Source organism: Lissotriton vulgaris, chromosome 7, assembly GCF_964263255.1.
Source record: "Lissotriton vulgaris chromosome 7, aLisVul1.2, whole genome shotgun sequence".
NCBI classification, from domain to species: domain Eukaryota; kingdom Metazoa; phylum Chordata; class Amphibia; order Caudata; family Salamandridae; genus Lissotriton; species Lissotriton vulgaris.
The window spans coordinates 659,099,048-659,120,144 of NC_141695.1; the positions used below are offsets into that span (position 1 = coordinate 659,099,048).

At 39.3% G+C, this 21,097-nt stretch overlaps 1 protein-coding gene across 4 annotated transcripts in view; it reads left to right on the forward strand.

The window, feature by feature from the left end:
- TOM1L1 (target of myb1 like 1 membrane trafficking protein) overlaps positions 1 to 21,097 on the forward strand; it is a 561,560-nt gene that overhangs the window by 116,868 nt on the left and 423,595 nt on the right. For all 4 annotated transcript variants that reach the window (XM_086930855.1, XM_086930856.1, XM_086930858.1 and 1 more), the window contains 2 exons: positions 5,165 to 5,243; positions 9,789 to 9,935. In XM_086930855.1, coding sequence (XP_086786981.1) covers positions 5,165 to 5,243; positions 9,789 to 9,935 — 226 coding nt within the window. The remainder of the gene's footprint in view (positions 1 to 5,164; positions 5,244 to 9,788; positions 9,936 to 21,097) is intronic.

Below are 21,097 nucleotides of genomic sequence, written 5' to 3' on the forward strand. Positions count from 1 at the left end.
TTGCAAGGACTTCTACAGAGATACATGCCCTTTTATCGGCAAACTGCCCTATACATTTCTCAGAAATGTTAGTTTGTATCTTAAACATGTCTGATACGAGTGGTATTGTACATGTATTTAAGATGATTTTTTCGGGACTGTTAGTACCCTTTGAAGCAGTTCTAGGCATATTTCCAAACTTTGTGCACTCTGTGTTTGTCGGCCTGCCTCTCATTTTGGAACTCATAGAAGGTATACTATTTTTGCTCCTTCTGCTCCGATATGGCAAGCTAAGTCACCATCGACACCCAGATCACCTTGGAGAACATCCTTCTGGCAATGAAGTGTCGAGAGCGCATGATACAAATACTGGCCTTGACTCATTTAAGAGATTTGGATACCACATGGTTTCTATCATTCCGACCAATCTGGCAAGATTGCATCTTACCTGTTCTACGAAGCCAGCTATGTGGAGAAGAGTGCGTGCTAGACATATGTCTGACACTCCCATCAGTCCTGTCAATGGAAGTTGATGCTTTGCCTGAACCGGTAACGGCTCATGCACTGTGTTGTCCCCAGCGGCTACCAATCCTGATGACGGCATTCGTTGAGATCTCACAGATGCAAACTGCAGACGGTGAGATACGTGGAGCAACAGGCACACAGGTTCCATCTACTTCGAACATTGCTAATGCGGCTGACGCTGATGGCGATGCTAACTTTTCTTTTTGGCACAAAGTAATCTGCTTAAAGTAGAACTATTCCTAGAGAACAAGAAACACTTCCTTTCCCTCACTCCAACATTTGTGTGTATAAGGTAAATCCCAGGATGTCTTGATGTATTCTTTACCCAACCTTTCATATACGCCTGCTGGTATATGTTTCAAACAATACTGAAAATGGAAAATCTTGTGAATTTGAGAAAGTTTCTAGTGACCTCTGAGCTACCTGGCACTCAGTATTAAGTTTAATATATTCAATAGAGAAATAGTCGACCCCAGTCCTACGTCTAATATATAGGATATATTATTCCAATGCACAGAGCCTATTGGGAATATAGGAACTACACTACACAACAAACCCAACACCGCCAGACACAACTTTTGAGAAAGCATGGAAGCTGTCGCCAAATGGATGAAAAACAGCTGCCCTCAACTAAACACAAACAAAACGGAAGTACTCATCATGGGCCCAAACCCAGATGCCTGGAATGACACCTGGTCGCCCCCCGCCCTCGGAAGCCCGCCCACCCCCATGGACCACGCACGCAACCTGGGAATCATCCTGGACTCAGAGCTCCAAATGGACCACCAGATCAACTTTGGCTCGTCATCCTGCTTCCACACCCCCTGCCTCCTACGTAAGACTATCAAATGGATCCCCCTCAAACACAGAAAGACCGTCACTCACACCCTGGTCACCAGCAGGTTCAACTACGGCAACGCACTTTATGCCGGAATAAACAAAAACCTCACCCGCAAGCTACAGAACATCCAAAACAAGACTGGTCCTCAACCTGCCAAGCCACTGCCACATCTCCCAGCACCTGCGCACACTCCACTGGCTTACCATCGAAGCTAGAGTCACCTTCAAGATGCTAAGCCACGCTAACAAGGCCCTCCACGACACCGGACCAGCATACCTGAACAGCCGACGCACCCCAAAGGATCCTACAATCAGCCCAGTGCTGCTGCACCAGAAAGACCAGATCGGGAGGCCACTCCTTCTCCTTCTGCATGGCCAGTGCCTGGAACGACCTTCCGCTCCACCTTAGACAGATAACATTGCTCCCCATCTTCGCAAGAAAGCTCAAAAACTGGCTCTTCGACAGACCCCCTTCTTGATGGACCAGAATCTGTGAACCTCCCCCTACACCTTCAGTGTCTTGAGACCTTACGGGTGAGTAGTCACGCTTAACAAACACCTAAGAGAGGCAGTTGATTATTTCTGGAATTGTCCCTGGTTGTCAGTATGAGGTGAACTGATTTTTAGAAACACTGTGAATGAACTGCTAGCCCTTGAAAAGAATATTTCCTTGCCTTAGTTAAGACATATTAGAAAATGGTCCCTAAATTGGGTCTTGGTTGCTTCTACACTAATCCAGAAACGTTAACAGCTTCCTCAAAAATCCATCTACTGGGATTACACCCAAACCAGTCTTTCCTTTAACTGTGTTTTGGGGTACTATCAAAGGCGTTTTTGGCATGTAATGACTAACCTTTTCTGGATGTGCTGCAACCTCAATTGGCAAAATCTCTGTATCTTAATGTTTGCTATGATACTCTGGAAGAGGATTATTGGAAGGCCAAAAGACCACTCTGAGTAATATTCTGTGTGCTGCCTACCCCTTAAAGGGAAGCACTACTAGTATTTTAACACTTGGAATCCTGTTTCCAGAGTTGTGGTGAACTTAAACCCTAGAGATGCTATCCCCTCACTATGGAAAATGTGTTATTGATTACATAGGTTGTGAGGTAAAGGTAGATATTAAGCAGTTGATTATGTATTCAATTGTTTAAAAAACTGGTCTCTGTGAGTACAGGTTGTACATGTCGCCCACAATGGATTTTTTGAAGGGTAGCACATGTACTTTTATTCTGAACCCTATTGCTTATGAAACTGTATGTTCTTTGGCCCCCTGAATTACCTCTTGCCCTCATTGAGTTCAAACCTCATATTATTACTAATTCCCGTTTTCAATATTTCCTTTCTCTTAATTGTATTCATCCATTTATGTTAGCTAGTACATTACTGCTTTTAATGTTGCTATATGCATACAATTTTCTAGAGCCTTACTTCCACATCAGGCGTTGGGTGATCTGTATTGGAACCGTAAGAACTATGGTATGGTCTACATATCTACTATTGGTCCTACGAGACCGGCTGTACACATTTACTTGTTTTGCGCAAAAAAAAATATTGTATTGCATTGTTGTTTTATAGAATTACATTTTCAAGATAAACACTTTAAATGACACACGATTTAGCTATTGAGGCAATCCTGGTTACTCTGTAATAGGGTCAAAGAGGTAGTTAGCTAGTTCCTGAATTGTCCCTGGCTTTCTTGGTATGAGGTGAACTGATTTAGTGATATGTACCTAATACCCATTCTCTCTTTAAGGATTTCTAGGAATGTTACATGGCTATCTGTGTCAATAGCAGCTGATAAATCAAGGAGTAGAGAGAAACGTGATTCACCCATATCTAGCATACGGAGTGCATACATCATGTATATTCTTTAAGATTGTTGTGTTCAATGCTCCAGTTTGACCAGACACCTGATTTCAGATCATATAGTAGATTTCTTTCCTAGATAAAGTTTTAATTGGGTTTCCACACATCTCTCTAATATTTTTAACAGGAAAAGTAGATTTGAGACATAGTGATTTTAATTAACGTCGGTTCAATATGCACCACCAATCTTTAGTGAACGTCCTATTTTTAAACAATGTGGCAAACTTCCCTGGGAAAATGAGGTGCCAATCAGGTACCTTCCATGTGGAATGGTAGCTAATATCCCTGATAATAGTAGAGGGACTGGTTTCATTAAAATAAGACAATTGTTTACTTTTGGCTATTAGTTTGTGCAATTCCAGCAGAGTGATTTACTCGAAGGTAGGATCAGGTGACCTTTGTCATCTGTGCTTTGTCTTTGCAGAGTTGCGGTTTTACAGGGCGAGGTAATCAGAATTCTGTCTTTCTTAGCTAGTAATCAAGAAGGTGGAGAACCTTTCACATTCTGGTTTTAATATATTAGAGGTCACAACTTGATTTGGGAGGGAGTGTAATTTATCACTAGGCTGAAGTGTTTTTCTGGTGGTATTTAGGACGATCGTCTCCAGCTATGTGTGTGGTTTTTGTTCTGAAGATATTTTTTATATGCATTTTTTTTCTGTGAAATTGTGCTAAGTTCTCTGCACTAGGTTTTTTGCTGCGTATTCATTCTGGTGTTCTAAGAGTTTTCCTGAGTGATTTGATGAAAACACTTCTATTACTCTTGCTATGGTTTTTGATGTACCGAGCTGTTAGCTCATTGACTTTCTGCTCTAGGACAATCGATTGTGATGCATGTGTAGGTTCCATAGATAGCCCGGCAATTTTTATTTTTCTATCAGTTTGAACCCATTGCTTGAGTCTCCTCAGGTGGCCATTGGCTATAACTGTTGGTTTATAATTCTTGAGAAGTGGAGGGGATGGGTATGAGGAAATGTTTGCCACAGACTGTTGGAACTGGCACCAGTCTCACAATTTCCTCTTGTTTTGTTATGAGGAGCTCCAGGCTGAAGCCTTTTCTGTGTATGTACCAGAAGTTGAGAATTGTTGTCAGGGTAGGAGTGAGGCTAGCATTGATGCTGAATAATCCCAATAGTCATCCCTTTGAGGTGATCATCTCCAAGGAAAATTGTACTTGAGTTACATGGAGTCAGTCATGAGTCCTAAAATTTATTTAACAAAACTTTTCTCTTTCTTCCAGAAAAACATTTTACCTCCCAACTGCTGTCTTTAATCTCAAACAGCCTTATTTCCACCTGTCAATTGATTTCTCACAACTATCTGCTGCTACACTCTTATGAAATGTTCTACATTTTTCATCAACGTCATCTAGCAACTTTGTGTGGCCCCCTTATCTTTACATCCCAAAGCCCTTCTTTCTGGGTGGGTATTATGTATTGGTAAATCCTTCCCAGTGTTATTGGTTACTACGGAGGGACTCCATTTTGAATGGTTCCTGCTTTATTTTAACTTCATATGAGTGTGAAAAAACGTCCTACTAAAAGAGAAGAACAATTTACATAATATGTCATTCAAATCCAAATGGGTTGTACGTGTTGAAAAGCAAATGATAGGTACTAATAATTTTCCGAGAAATTTAAGAGCTATGCAACATAGAACAGCTTTTTAAAGTGCATACATTTGTAAGATGTATACTATAATCTACATTCAGTAAGCTATATTATTCACGATGCAATGCAAAAATCAACAACTTCTGAACGTGGAATGCCTACCTACCCTAGAAAGGAATTAAACATTAAAATATGGCACCTTGCCTAATACATTTTAAGGTGGTATCATGTAATTTATTGGGTTTATTAGTAAGTTATGAGTTTTTGACTGCAAGTGTTCATGTTTTGTATATTTTCATGTTTTATTGTTGTAATGTCCCCCTTTTGTACTTGTGCTGCAGGCCAAAGGAAGCGGTAAAAGCGATAAAGAGGAGGATTTCCAAAAATTATAACCATAAAGAAGTTAGACTTTCTCTATCAGTGAGTACTGAGATTTTATATTGTCAATTTAAAAAGCAAAAACATGTGTAGCATAAACCCAGGGATTATAATCAAATTTAAACACAATAGACTCAATTCACAAATCTGTTTTCTGGGGTTCACAAAGTGCTGCCTAGAAATGCAAAGTAAAACTGCATAATTGTATGTCATACCTGCAAATGACTACAGAGTAGTAAACTTCATGGTAGTCGCAAATAGTGGGCAAATCAAAATCTTGGAAGGCTAGAGTAAATCCCTTCAAGGTAAGGGTGGGCGTAGTTCATGAAGTAGCGCTACGCTTAGCTACGCAAAGTGCCCTTCGCACTATGCGAGCTACATGTAGCACTATGCAAACTGTGTAGTAGCATGTTCGCACTGTGCAAGATGTGATTTTCAATGATTGCACAGTGCGGACAAGCATCCGGCACTGTGCAATCATTGAAAACGGCATCTTGCACAGTGCGAGCTGTACTTTTCTGCCGCTCGAGTAGATTTTTACTCAAGCTGCAGATTTCTCAACGGGGACTGGTAGTTTCTAATCGCGAGCGGTCGTGAGCATGCGCGACCACTCACAATGAGAAACCTGACCTCCCCGCATTGAGAATCTCGCTGGGAGGTTTATTTTCCATGCTCGCAATCGGCAACTTGATGTTGCTGATCGTGAACAATGAAAAAGTCTCGCGAGGATGTCATTTTGTTTGCTCACGGTCGCCAACTTGACGCTGAGGACCGCGAGCAAGCTAAAAATCACCGCTGCACTACGCTACACATGTTTCACTGTGCTATGTGCAGTTCGCGTAGTGCGAAGTTGCGCAAACTACGCAAGCGTAGCGTAGTGCTTTGCCCAGGTTAACTTCAAAGATGGGAAGGTTAACAGGGCACAGAGAAACTTAGTTGGGGTTCAGGCGAATGGTTTTCTCCGTAGGAAAAAATATCCCATATGGAAAAAAAAAGAAGAGAGAAAAAATTTTACTCTTGTGCAGCAGAACTGCCTTTACCCAATGTGAAATTGTACTGCATCTACGATTCTGTATTGTTAGTTATAGAATCCAAACGCACTGGTTTGGTTTCTAATTAGTTATATTTACTGTTTTCAACTAAACTGGCATATGTGAAGATATTTTACTTCTAGATGCACACACTCCATCCAAAGCTCACTGGTTGTTCTTTAAAAGGAAACAAGATTGATTTGGTGGTCTATTCTCGGTCTCGGGTTAATATTATGGCAGCTGTTCATGAAGCTGAACTGGTACATTTGGAAAATGTTTATTGCAATATAATACATGGGATTCTGCAATACTTGCATAAACAGCACTCTCTAATTTCTTTATAGTCAACGACTTGTGGGGCACCAAGTTGGCCATTATAAGGGAAAGACGTTAGAACTCGACTATTATAAGGTTATTACAGTCAAGGTCTAATATAACAATGCCTGCTGACAGTAGACGAGGTGAGAGGCAGGTCAGGTGACAGAGCATAGTTAAAGCAGCTGTTTAAAGCAACAAACGGAACATTGCTTTCCTGTCTTCTGCTCTATTTTAACAGCTTACAATGACAAGCAATCTGGTTGCTCTGGCCACTTCTACCACTACACAAAAATATATTGTGCTTCTTCAACTGGGGACATTGTTATAACAGACCATATTTGCACAGGTGTAAACCATCCCCTTTGAAAATAATATTGCTCTAAATGCTGAGAACAATTTTACCTATGTTATTAAATAAATGTATATGGATTTCAGATTTATAATACCTGGACATTCTACAGATCATTTTCCAGCATATGAGTATATGTTCATTGCAGTCTCACAGTGCTACTGTTGAGTGGTAAAAAGAAGATGAAAATGCTGTCACGCAATCATCCACAGGATAGAAGTGAAATAAGGAGCTGGTTGTTGGAAAATGGCTCTCTCTGAAGGGTCATCCCAAAGTTTTGCCTTCCTCCTCCTCTTTTTCTGAGCTTTTTGTTGGCTTTAGGACTCTGGGCCCTTTACCACTGCTGACAAGTGTGAAAGTGCATGTGCTCCCTCCTCTAAACATGGTATAATTGGTTTGCACCTGTTTGGCATATTTGATTTGCTTGTAAGTCCCTTGTAAAGTGATACACCATGTACCCAGGTACCGTAAATTACATGCTACTAGTGGCCCTGCAGCACTGATTGTCCCACTCACAGAAGTAGCCTTTCAAATTTGTCTCAGGCCTTCCATTGCAGCACATGTGTGTGCCTTTTGCTGCCACTTAGACTCAGCATTTAAAATTACTTGCCAAGCTTTAAACTCCCCTTTTATTACACATAGGTCAGTCCTAGGGTAGGCCCTAGGTAGCCCTAAGGGTAGGGTGCTGTGTAAATGAAAGGTAAGACATGCACTGGTATGCTTTGCATGTCCTGGAAGTGCAAACAGCCTATTCCAATTTTTACTACTGTGAGGCCTACTTCTTTCATTGGTTAACATTGGGAATTCCTTAACACACTTTTACGTCCAATTCCTGATTAGAGAAGAGTTTCTTTTTTATGATTCATATGTTTGGAAAGGTAATGACAAATCCTGCTTACTGGCGAAGTTGGATTTAATATTAATGTTTCATAAATGCCACTTTCAGCAAGTGTATATTTTTCTGTACTTATAACTCTGTCTGCTCTGTTGCCTGTCTCCAATGAATATCTGGACTGTGCATTCCCTATACACAGCCACAACACAGGAAGGATAGGGATGTCTGAGTACCTATCTACATGCATCTGCATTATGATGGCCTTGCCTGGGCAAGATGGAATGGAGGGTCTAACACTTCACTTGAATTAGCTGTGTTCTGTCCCCACACACAGGATTAATTATCCCCCACAGATAGCCTGGCAGACAGGGCTATGTTTAAAGGATTGCGTGTGCACTTCAGAGAGCAGCTTTAAATTCACCCCCACATTAAAGACACTTTTGGATATAAGTGCTGGGTCTCTGGCCCTTTAACATCAGACATTACTGGACTTGTAACTGAAGCTCTGCCAGAACTGCTGTGCTGCTTAAGGACTAATTTTTGGACTGCAGACTTGGAAGGTCTGTTTTTTGTGTTGCCTTCCTGCCTTCTGCTATCTAACTTTGCTGAAGCAGAGCCGGACTCTGCCTTGCCTTCAAGTGATCTGCAAGAGCTTTTGGCTTTCCTCCTGTTGCTTGAGACTAAGGGAAATCAAAGTCTCCACCCCTGCTCCTGTGCCTGGCTCACTGGATGTGGCGCAGATACTTGCAATACAGACTTCGATGCATCTCCTGTTGCTGTATAGAAGAACCAGCGCAGCAACACGGTTTCCAAAGTAAAATCAGCATATTGCATCAGAACAAACACTTCGCCTCCAGAGATTGACACATTAGACCATGTATTACCACCGCTGCAGCTTGGTGGGATCAACACATCTCCTAGACTGTGAGGCAGAAAGCAGCACATCGCTTGATACCTCTCAACTCCGGCACCCATCTTCGGAACTGAATCATAGTCTTCACTGCATGGAGAAGATTGCTGCATCCTGCACACCTCAACAACAAGCATCTTGCTGCTTGTGACCAGGAAAGGTATTTTTTTCACTAGGACCTGCATGGGTCCTGTAGCCAGCCAGCGCTCCATCACGGTCGGCCCAAACTTTGACTGCGCCTTGGTCCAGTGTGACCTAAAGCAACCATTTTAGTGCTACTTGCTTTTAAGTGCTTAACTGCATTTATTTTTTTAGAATTCAATATCTCAACCTTTATACATTCGATGTGTTGTTTTGGTCTTGTTTTGTTCAGAATAATAGTCTACTTTTCTAACACAGTGTGGAGTCTTTTTCAGTGAATTCATTGTGTTACTGTGTGAATGTGTCCGTTGGGCACATACTTTATACATTGCCTCTTTAGATAAGCCAGACTGCTCTGTGCCAAACTACCAGAGGTAGAGCACAGGTTATCTTTTAGTGAGTATCTAGCTTACCCTAACTAGTATTGTGGCTTCTGTTTGGTCAGGGTGCATACCTCTGCCACCCAGACACCCAATTTCTAACACTGGTAATGAACGGGAGCTCTTCCTTTGGCTGAAACCTCAACATGTCTTCAATAGTGGAAAAGACTTAGAGGTGAACATCTACACATTCTTGTAGGATATAGAAGAAATATTTGTGATAAAACCTCGTGTATGACTTTTTGAAATCCTACTTTTGAGATCAATGTGTAAATGGTGATTGGTGTAAAAATCTTAACCAAATTTCTCTTAATGAATAGAATTTAAGAAATTGTCAGAATATTTTTAAACGAAAGAGAGTGATTTCTTCGCTGAAATATTTTTTGCTTAAGCCCCCACATTATATATACCTTCTTGAGTATTGATACAAGAAAAAGGCTACCTACATCACCAACATGCATTTTTCTTCATTTCAGAAGTGGAAACAACACGCTTGCTTACATAATAAGCCCAATATACAAATACAATAGGTTCCATAGGTAATACCCACCATATAGCAAAATTAGAACAGGCACAATATCTGAACTCTATACTAACACTTTCATTTTTTTCTTTTACTTTAGTTACTTGACATGTGCATGCAGAACTGCTGTGTAACCTTCAAAGCTCTTGTTGTGAAGAAGGACTTCTGCAAAGTGCTAGTTAAACAGTTGAAGCCAAAATACAACCTACCAATTGTTATGCAAAATAAAGTTTTACATTTCATCATGGTAAGTAGTGTACTTAAATATGTGAAATATTGTAACTTGAGAATAAAAAGGACAGAGAGACAGGAACACGTATGGGACCATTTAAAGATGAAAAGATTTGGATCTATACTGTAAATTAGTGGATGTCCTTTTCTTCCCACCTTGCTTTTTTCTCTATTATTTGCAATCAGGTAATTGCTGAGTTTCTGATGGTAGAGACTCACCCTGACTACAACTCTGGCACCCCTTAGTCAATGGTCTTTCTGCTACAAAGCTGCTGGCTAAAACACATTTGGTACACTGACCTTTTCAGAGCATATCTTTGAATATTGTTTTTTTCTGTTCATATGCACTGAAAAAGCCACATTGTTGTTAACGAAAAGCATCAAAATGTTCCCACATACCCAGAACTATGGTACTTGTAATATGGCGGGTGGGATATCAGCCACATTTGTGATTATCCTGTTTGCCAAACTCTATATAAGGCCCTAAATTGATAGAAAAATTAGTTAGATAATGATCTAATATGCTATAAAAGTAGCTCCTTTATCATTAACATCCACAAGGGGCAACAAGTCGTCAGATTGTTTGTCGAAGACAAAATAGTCCACCAACCAGATCTTCAGACAGAGGGGCTGGCTGGTGCAGTGTTGGTTATCCTGATTCGATGCATACTTCTGCTAAGATGGGGATGCTTTAGAAAAGCGCCAAAGAGTTTTAACATTTTCAGCAGCCATGTAAGTGTGTGTGGGCTAGTATCTTGATACAAAGACGGATGCAGAGACATAGTTACAACACTATATTTGAAGCACTCAATCCATCATCGTCCTTTAGCTCACTTCACAACATCCAGTTCAGACACAGTTATATGCAAATCAGTCTTGACCCTCATCAACCAGGCTAGCTTGAATCCAGTGTCAAAGTGAGCAAGGGACCCAAGTCTGGGCAGACCTGGGTCCCTGGCTCACTGTTCCACTGGATTCCAGCTATCCTGGCTGATGAGGGGCGAAACCCCGAAACCGGTCCTAGGATGCTTGTTTCCGGTCCAGGGAGGACCTGGATTGGCAGTTTGGGCTGAACTGTTCCCATGAGGTACAGGGTCAAGACTGATTTGCATGTGGCCAGGTCTAAACTGGGGTGGCATGGTGAGCAAAAGAATGATAGATTTAACTTAGATCTCATGACTGGTGGTGAATGTTTTGATTGGTGTAAATAGAGATAAACGCAGTGTTCCACGTTCGAATCCAAATGCCATTCTGTTTATCCGTGTAAACACAAATAAATGGAATAGCATTTGGATTCGAACGTGTAACACAGCAGATCTGATAAGAAGACATTAATGCTTTTAATATATGAAAACTTGGACACTATGGGGAATCCTAGCGCATAAGAGTTTTGCAGGAGAGGAAGAACACGCCAGTTCCCTTGAAAGATTTCCCAACCCTAAAGAAGTCCATGTTGGACAAAATGCACTATTAAATATAATGGGGTGGCCCAGTGACCCTCAGAACCTGGGTTCCAAGTTTATATAAAGACAATGGTTCTGTTGGGAAGACAATCTCTTTCATAGACCTCATATGTAGGTGAATCTCTTAACTTTTTCTACACTATTATTAGACAAGGTATTTCATCTAATAATAACAATACATTAGAACAGGGGAACACCCTGTAGGAAGGGACCACACACACCTCTTTAAGAGGATTATATTAAATTTTATCTTATTTTTGGGAATTTTAACATCAATATATCATAAATACACATTTTAAATGGCTGTCCTAAACATAATTGACATAAAAATATATCCGTGACAGGTTTGTGTTCAAGTGAAAAGTGACAAGTGCTTTAGTTTGTGAATTGGGAAATATATACAAAAAGGTAACAATGTGACAGTCCCAAACTCAAAACAATAGTTTCAACAGATAAACTTTTCTTCTTTGTATTGAAACTTAGATAAGGACTGATCCGTATTTTAACGTCGACGTTTCGACCCTAAACAATGGTGCTGATTCTATCGCAACCGGGGCGGGTCTTCATCAGGACTATAGTGCAGTTGGACAACCTGTTGCTTTTGAAGATGTCCTGCGTATATCTCATTAAAGGCAGGGCAGAAAAGATATGTCAGCCGAATCAATCCTGATATCTTAATAGGTAACCGTTCTTAATTTCTCCACCAGCCGGCGGAGAAATATGGATGTATTAAGGGTAAGTGCCGCAAATGCGATCACTTTTTATCTCACCACGAAGCGTGTATTTCTTTAGCTTTCCGGCGGTCAATGCACTGGCTGGACTCATGTACGCATGTCATTTATGACTACAAATAAGGAGAAATTGGGAAAAAACACTACAAGACTCCCTGCTTAATATTTTGGGATCTTATGGATTTGAGTTACTGATTGTAATTCACAAAAGAATTGTATATAATTGTATGCTCCTTTTCACTGCTTAGTTTTGGAATCATGTAGAGTTTATTTAGTGGAGTAGTGTATGGTACAGTGTTGTACAGTGGAATAGGGTTAATTGTAGAAGCATACAGTGTAGGGCTGGATAATGGAGTGGTGTTTAGTGGATTGGCATAGAAATTATGGTGGTAAATTAAAGTGTAATCGTATACAATGGATTAGAGTACAGTGGAGTGTGGTATACTGCATTTTAGTACAACGGAGGGCCGTAGAGTGGACTGGCATACAGTGGAATAGTACACACTGCAGTAGTGAACCATGAAGTGTGGCAGAGTGGAATAAAATAAAGTAGAATAGCGTTGAGTGGAGTTGCGTACAGTAGAATAGCATACAGTTGCAAGCCATACAATGTAGGGGCAGTAATAAAGGGGAATACACTGGAGTGTAATAGAATAGAATGGTAAATAGTGTTAAATCATAGAGTACAGTGGTGTAGACTGGAGTGTTGTACAGTGAAGTGGATTATAGTGGAGTGACATATAGTGGATTAGCTTGCAGTTTAGTGTTGTATACTGGGGTGTCATAAACTTGAGTGGTGTAGACAGTACAGAGTAGTGTGGAGTGGCGTAAGGTAACTAATATGAGTGGAGTGGCAGTTGTAGTAGTTCAGACTTTATTCAATTTTATATGCAATATCACACAAGTGTACAAGCAAAAGACATTTCATCACAAGAAAAAAAGTACGACAACAAAATAAAATAAAACAGAATAGTAAAAGATTTCCATTTAAAATAGCATTGATACAGACAGAAATCCAACATTTGAATAATCTATGGGTACAGCTCTAAGCAGAAGTCAGGGCCTGATATTTTGAGCTAGAAACCCCAGACAAGAACCAAGAGGCATTAAAGCAGATTGTAGGCATGGCCAGGAGCTGTAAATATAAAAAGGCAGGTCTGACCTGTCTTATATCCGTGGTTAAAAAAAAGTGGTCTTAAAAACTTATGATGAATGGTGTTGTATTCAGGGCAGATAAGTACAATGTTGAACCTTGGTCACGGTGTAAGATGGTAAATCTGTGATTCTATACCAGGTACCGTTTGTGAAAAGCAGCTGATGTAATATTCCCAGCCTAAAATAGGTCAATAAATGCTGTTGATAGTTGAGCATTTCTAGGGAAAGATATGGTTCTACCCCATGAACTGTTTTTATCATAGTATAATTATAAAATTTCTGTTTGGATAAAGCATAAGATTCCCAATCAACAGCCACTCTGAGACAAAAGACCTGCTTTAGCAACGCAAAGGGTTTTGATCCAGTAAGGCCTGATCTGCGAGGATAGATCAATATAAACACAAGCATTCTCATAGTCAAGTCAAGTCAAAAAGTTTTATTTGTACTGGTACTCAACAGAGGACCACAAAATATATTATACAAGTTACATATATAAAAGAGGTTCAATTTTATCAATACAGGGATAAAAACGATTTCAGAAATTTATACAGATTATAACAAACGAATTCGTTCGGAGGTTGTTTGCAAAGAGCTATAAGTTCTCTCACCATCGTGATTCTACATGAGCAATATATTGGTTCTAGGAATCTAGTGCGGGCTGAAATTACGATCTGGTTCGGACATACAAATAAGACATGCTCCAGAGTCTGATCGCCCCCTGCGCACAATGTACATAAAGGAGATCCTCCCGGGGACCATCTTGAGGTAAATGAGAGTACGGGAAGGATGCCCAAACGAAGCATAGCAATTGTTCTCCTTGCGCCATGTGTTAAGGTTAGCCCGATATAAGACCGGCTTTGTTTAAATTCTAATGAATCAACAAAGGGTTTGTAGGTAGGTAATTTAGTGCAGTGTCGAGAGTCCACTTCGTAGCTTAGTTTTGGGGTGAAGCATTTTAAAAACAGTTTTAGTTGTGCTGGTGACCAAATTAGCAACATTTCAATGTTAATATTTGCTACGCGAAATGCTTCAGTCATGTTCTCTCTGAAGACTTGCTTTTTAGCGTCAGGCCCAAAGGTTTCTTTTTTCAGCAGTGACCTTAATGTGTTCTCTTTTGCATGCAATAAATTGTAGGCCCACCTTATTACATTTGCAATTGCTACAGCATAGGAACTTGTGACTAATAGTTCCAGTCTCAGTGCTTGAACAGGTACTGCATCTGACAGTTTCATAATTTTTCTTAAAATCTTTCCCTCTTTGCGATCCATGAAAACCCATTGTTTTATGGGAATGTGCTCCGTCGCGTAAGAAAGTACAGGAGGTATTTTTACTCTATAGATGTTTATCAAAGAGGAGAAATGTCTATTCCCTGTTGCGCTATAGAGTCTCTGGAGGGCCGCGGCATGTATATCTGATTTCCTTAGCAGATTGTTCAATTGAGTGGTGTTAGTTAAGTTTTTTGAAAGGATCCTGCCGAGGTAGGGATAGTCCTTAACTTCTTCTATCGTTTCTCCTCCTAATCTCCAGGTATATTTGGCGCTTTGTTTCCTCCCCGAGAAGGCTAGCACTTTTGTTTTCTTAATGTTTGGGACTAAATAGTTTTCTTTGGAGTAGTTGTGCAGAATATCAAGTGACATTTGTAGTCCGAAAGGGGTAAGATCCAACAACACTATGTCGTCAGCATAAAGCAGAGCAATTATTTTGTGATCAGCAATTTTTGGAGGTAGGTTGGAGCCCGATTGCAGGTAGTGACACAAGTCGCTTAAGTAGAGGGAGAATAGGATTGGGGCTAGAAGGCACCCTTGCTTTAGTCCGTTTTCAGTTTTGATTCTTTTCGTGTAACCTTTTTCTCCCCCCATTTGGACTTGACACCAGGTGTTGGTGTTGGTGTGTAAGCTTATTATAGACTGTAGTAATTGTTCATGTATACCAAGCTTCCTCAATTTTTTCCACAATGTTGGTCGGTCTACCCGGTCGAATGCTGTAGAATAATCTATGAAAGCAGCGTAAACAACCTGGTTTTTTTGTGTTACGTATTTGTCGAGGATGACTTGGATAACTGCGATATTGTCAGTTACCGAATGTTTAGGTCTGAAGCCTGCTTGAAATGTCGGTATCTGACCTGTCGTGAAGGCCCATTCTTTTAGACGATGTAAAATTTCTGCTGCAAATACTTTGCCCACGGCATCTACAAGTGCTATTTGGCGGTAATTGCTTGCCTGGGTTTTGCTTCCCTTTTTGTGAATCGGGATGATTATACTTCCCTGCCAAGATTTTGGAACTTGACCAGTATCTAAAATATAATTGAAAAGGTGATATAGCAACTGACTCCATTCCTTTGGGGCAATTTGTAATGCTTTGATCGGAATCTGATCAGGGCCAGAAGCACCTGTTGATCTTGCATTACGTATGTTTAGTTCGACAGATGTTGCAGTAATTTTATTTAATGGATGTTTGACTTTTCCTTTGTTGTAAACCCCACTGCTTTCCGATGGGACTCTTGAGTTTGATCTGTAAAGGTCTGTCAGAAAAGTTTCCCAGGCGTTCGGAGGGACCGGTATTGATTGTAATTTCTTTTTGGATCCAGTAAGTTTTCCTATTAGATACCAATATTTGCGCTGGTCATTCTTATTTGCCGCTATCTGGATGTCGACCCAATTACGATCTTGTAAAGTTTTTTTATGTCTTTGATTCTCGCGTCTTAGTTGATTTTTTGTTTTATTTATTTCCTTTTTTATTTCTGGAGTGGGATTCCTATATTGGGCGCGTATGTATTTGTTTAATTTTTTCTTTACTTCAGAGTTCTTAAAGGTGCGCTTATTTTTGTCTTTATTCTTACTGGTGCCTGCTGCGTCCTTTGCTGTCATATTAAGGATGAGAAATCTGAACTCTTTTATAATGGATTCAAAATTTTCAATAGCATTCTCATAGAAACCCCACGCGGCCATCAATCAACATTAATTAAAGGAACACTACATACACATCAATCTCATGTGTATGAGTATTTATCTCATTTCTCAGATATATCTTTTTTCTTCATCTTTGTCATTTTTCGTTCATCATATCCATTTGGTACAATCAAAACAATATTGAAGACAAACAACATCAAACACTACTCAAATCAAATCACAACATAATATTTAAGTTCAAGAAAGTTTTATTGATAAATGCAAGGGTGTCAATAAAGAATACATAGTAATAGCCTCATATCAAAACATCCAGAATAAACATACAGAATAAACATATTTACAAATAAATGAATCAGACTTATAATTGATATTGTGTAAAATAAAAAATAATACACACGTAATCAGTATCAGTAAATTATAAAAGAAAGTAGGAACAATTAGGAGATCAGTGGGGGTTAGGAACTTCTTGTTGTAATGGTTGTGGTTGGGAGACCATAAATTCAAACGCTTTGTTGCCAGATTAATAGGGTAAACAAAAGCAGTATCTAACACATGGTTGTGACAAATGGCATACCACCAGGCTTTGAAAGAAATTTTCGTAAAATCTTTCCATTTGTAGTAATTTGTTGAAATGCAACAGCTAATAACAGGTCAAGAATTTTAACATTAAACATAATGTTTTCCCAAACAGGTGAAAGACTCCCCAAAAAGACATTGGTGAAAGAAAAGGGAAAATTAGTGTCAAAGATTAAGTTGGTTTGAGTCCATACTTGTTTCCAAAATTTACATACAAAATAACAAGAGCATATGGTATATATCGGCGTTTGAAGATGAGCATGTCCAACAAGCATCCGAGATAGTTGAAAAACTTCTGTTTAAAACGTGTGGTGATAATAAAAGACAGTTATAGACAAAAAACAGTGTTTGTGTTGTATTTGCTGCTCTCGAAGATTTGCGCAGTTTGATCCACAATTTCTTCCATAAAGAAACTGGCCAGATGATCTGGAAATCATGTTCCCATGCAGTTTCAACTTTAGATTTCTGTCTAGCGGCATCAGTACCTCGTAGAAAATTATAGATGGTAGAAGCTCTAGGTGGATCTTTTTAAGAGGCACTTATTTGCCTTATCCCCAAGGAGTGCAAAGACTCTAGATTCTGCAAGAATTATAGACCCGTATCTATGGTTAACATTGACTATAAAATCTACTCGAATGCATTAGCTATTAGATTGGATTCCTATATACCAAAATTATTGGGAAAGGAACAATCTGGCTTTGGTAAAGGATGTTTTATCATAGAAAACACTCAACTTTTTTTTAACATCCTGTCCAAATCGTCCCGTTTGAAATATTCCCTGGCAGCAATTGCATTAGATGTGGAAAAACCATTTGATAGAGTTGAATGGGATTATTTGTTTTATACTCTTAAATGGTTTGGTTTCGGCCCTCAATTTATTTCTCTGGTATCTCTTCTTTATTCTAATCCTCGTGCTGCAGTTTGCGCTAATGGTTTGGTTTCTCCATTCTTTGATTTAGGCAGAGGTGTGGGTCAAGGCTGCCCCTTATCTCCCTTCTTGTTTAATTTAGCTTTGGAACCTTTCCTTTCCAAATTACGCCAAAATCCAAGCATACATGGTTTCCATTTGACCGATTATCATATTAAACTTGCAGCTTTTGCTGATGACATTTTGCTCTTTATCTCTAACCCAAGCGAATCAATCCCTGCTTTTCTAGCTGAAGTCCAAACATTATCCCTAATTTCAGGATATAAGCTAAACAACAACAAGTGCGAAATTTTGCCCTTAACCAAATATACTTTCAAACAGGACTTTATGGCTTTCAATTTTACATGGAGTCCTCAACATATTAAATATCTAGGACTATATATCACACCTAGCATCTCAGACACAGTAACATTATGCATGAACAAGTGTACCCAAAAACTCTCTGACTTAAACGCCAGATGGCATCCTCTTTCTTTATCCTGGTGGGGACGTCTAGACACCATTGAAATGATGCTATCACCCATAGTCTTATATACTATATCTAACATACCACTTTCAATTCCTATCAAATCATTCAATAAGGTTAATTCAATTTTTTCTTCCTTTTTATGGAACAACAAAAAATCCAGAATGTCTTTGCAGAGATTAATTTGCTCTAAGGATGAAGGAGGAGTTAACTTTCCAGATTTTCGGACGTACCAGAAAGCATTCCTTTTGCGTCAGGTGTTCTTTTGTTTGCCAGAGCCCACGGATGAACCCCTTTTGTGGACCTTAATTGAACGTCTGTTTATATCCCCCTTTTCTTTTCAGGAGTATCTTTCTTTTTCACGCAAACCAGAGGCACTTTCCACCCCATAATTAAACTGACCTCTAAGCTCCTCCACCCACTAATTCCTCTTGATTTGCACTCTGTAGACTCCTTCCTCAACTCCACCATTTGGCACAATAAAAGCTTGCTAATTCATAATAAACCCTTTTACTGGAAATCCTGGAGACGGAAAGGATTCATTTGGGTTCATCAGTTGTTCTCCCAGTCACTCTTCCTATCCTTTTCCTCACTCAGCCAACTGTTCAGTCTACCCACTTCCTTCACTGCCAAATACAATTTATTAAAGGAAGCAGTTCTAATTACTTACTCCCATATATCCAGGATATCTATCACTTCTACCAACTCTGACTCCACCGTACCTTTGCACACTATAGTAAAAACTATCATGCATAATATAATCACAAAAAAATTTTAAAGTTCAAAAATACATTATCTGCTGAACAAATTGGGAGTTGTTGCCAATAAGTCAGCAATGTAGTTCATGCTAACCTCTTCTAGTATAACCTCAGAGGAAGTGCATTTACCTATGCCCAAAAGACTCCTCGAAAAAGTATTTTCTGCCCCTAAAAGCGGGGCTATAATGGCATAGCCCCATATCTCAGAACCAAAGGTGGATATTAGGATACACTTAGCTTTATAAATATATAAGTGGAGTGGTGTAAAGTAGAGTGTGTAAATTTAAGCAGCGGTACCATGAAATTGTGTGAAAATATGTCAATATTTTGTTGCCAAAACATATATTATAATGTGTAAATGTGAATTTGTATATGTATAAAACATAGTTATATATTGTGTTTTGTGCCGTTTGGTCAAGGGGGGATTAAGAGAGCATACAAACAATGAACTGATACAAACAATGAGCAAAAAAACGATAACGCACAGACAACCAGGTGTTACAAACTGACAATAAAAGATATATAAACATATACAGGCAAGCAAACTGTGACCAACATTAATATAACACATTTTGGTTACTTATTATTAAAAGCAAAACACTAATGCACCCAAAACAAAAATACTACAAAGCATATTGTACCGGGTCAGAGTGTATGTTGACGATGTTTCGATCCCTTAAATATATGGGATCATCATCAGGACTGAGGATCAGTTGTCTGGCATAGTATAAATTGATATATTACATGAAGCACCTAATTTTTCAACAATCTGTAATTAAAGAAACAGCAGGCTTTTTCAACACAATTGGTGCCTGTTCATGAGTATCATACGAAGATGATGCACCTTCACGGTAGTTCACTGTTGTATCCAAAAATTGCAGTGGATTTGGGTGGAATTCAAATATATGCCCATAGAACAATTCAATCAGTTTTAGTGCTGCTTCTATCGACACGCGTTTTCAATATGATGCGAGAGTAAATCACAAGTCGCAATAAATTCCTTAATAGAGAAGTGGTTCCAATTGAAAAAGTATTTGTGTCATGCTGACCTGATAGCAATGTGCAAAACAGTGTTTTGCTTTTAATATGAAGTGACCAGAAGGTGTTTGCTTGCCTGTATATGTTTATATGTATTTTATTGTCAGTTTGTAACACCTGGTTTTCTGTGCCTATTGTTTTTTTGCTCATTGCTTGTTTGTTTGCTTTCTTGATCTTTGGTTTTTCTAATTGTGGTAATAAAATTGAAAACGCTGATCATTGAATCTGTTTATGGAACAGATTTTTGTATCCAGAACAACCGTATTTAATCTTTTGGTGAGGGGCCGTTGTCTCTAGATATTAGTTAAGTACCCTTGGTCCCTTACAATCTTTGGGTTTCCCTTGTAAACATATACTAGTTTGGTCAAAGGAGTGCAAAGAAAAAAGTGGGAACCCAAAACAGGCTTGAAATCCAATGCATTTTAGATAGGCTTGTGTATTTCGGATTTGGATGAAATTTGTCCAGATTACACATTATGGTGCACAGATTAATTTTGTGGGTAGTGTAGGTGAGTAGGGTACGTATTTTATATGTTTTAAGGTAGTGTAAGTTAGGGATATTTATTGCAGCAGTATTTTAGCAAATGTTTTCTGTATTTTATGGCAGTATCGCGGCACATGGCAATTGATTAGGTGATTGGCTAATGACTGTTTTTACACAAGTTCAAGGCAGCCATGTTGTTTTTAGAGACAGCTGGCTTGTGTTATCACTGACCATTCTATGAGGAATTTAATATGTGAGGTCAGAAGCAGTGCATTGTGTGGGCGTATAGTTAGCTCAGCTAACTATAACTTCTGGATTCCACTGGTTTTGTACAAGTCAAATCTGAGCCTAACTATAACGTCCTTGTAACCCTTGGTTTTTTTCCAGTGCATTTCTATGTTTTTTTAAATTCTATTTCATATCTATAATATCACTGTAACCTTTGATTTTTTTCAGTGAATATATAAATATATATATACATATACACAAACACAAGTGCGCACACACGCTCTATTGACATTGGCATTTCCAAGGGCCTCACCCACTCTTCCTGCAGCCCAGTGCATTTTCCCCAAAAATACACTTCTAGAGAAGGACAATGCATGTTATTGCACTTGGAGCGGGTTGTAACGGTCTAATAACCATCCTGTAGTGGTCTTAGAGTGCCATT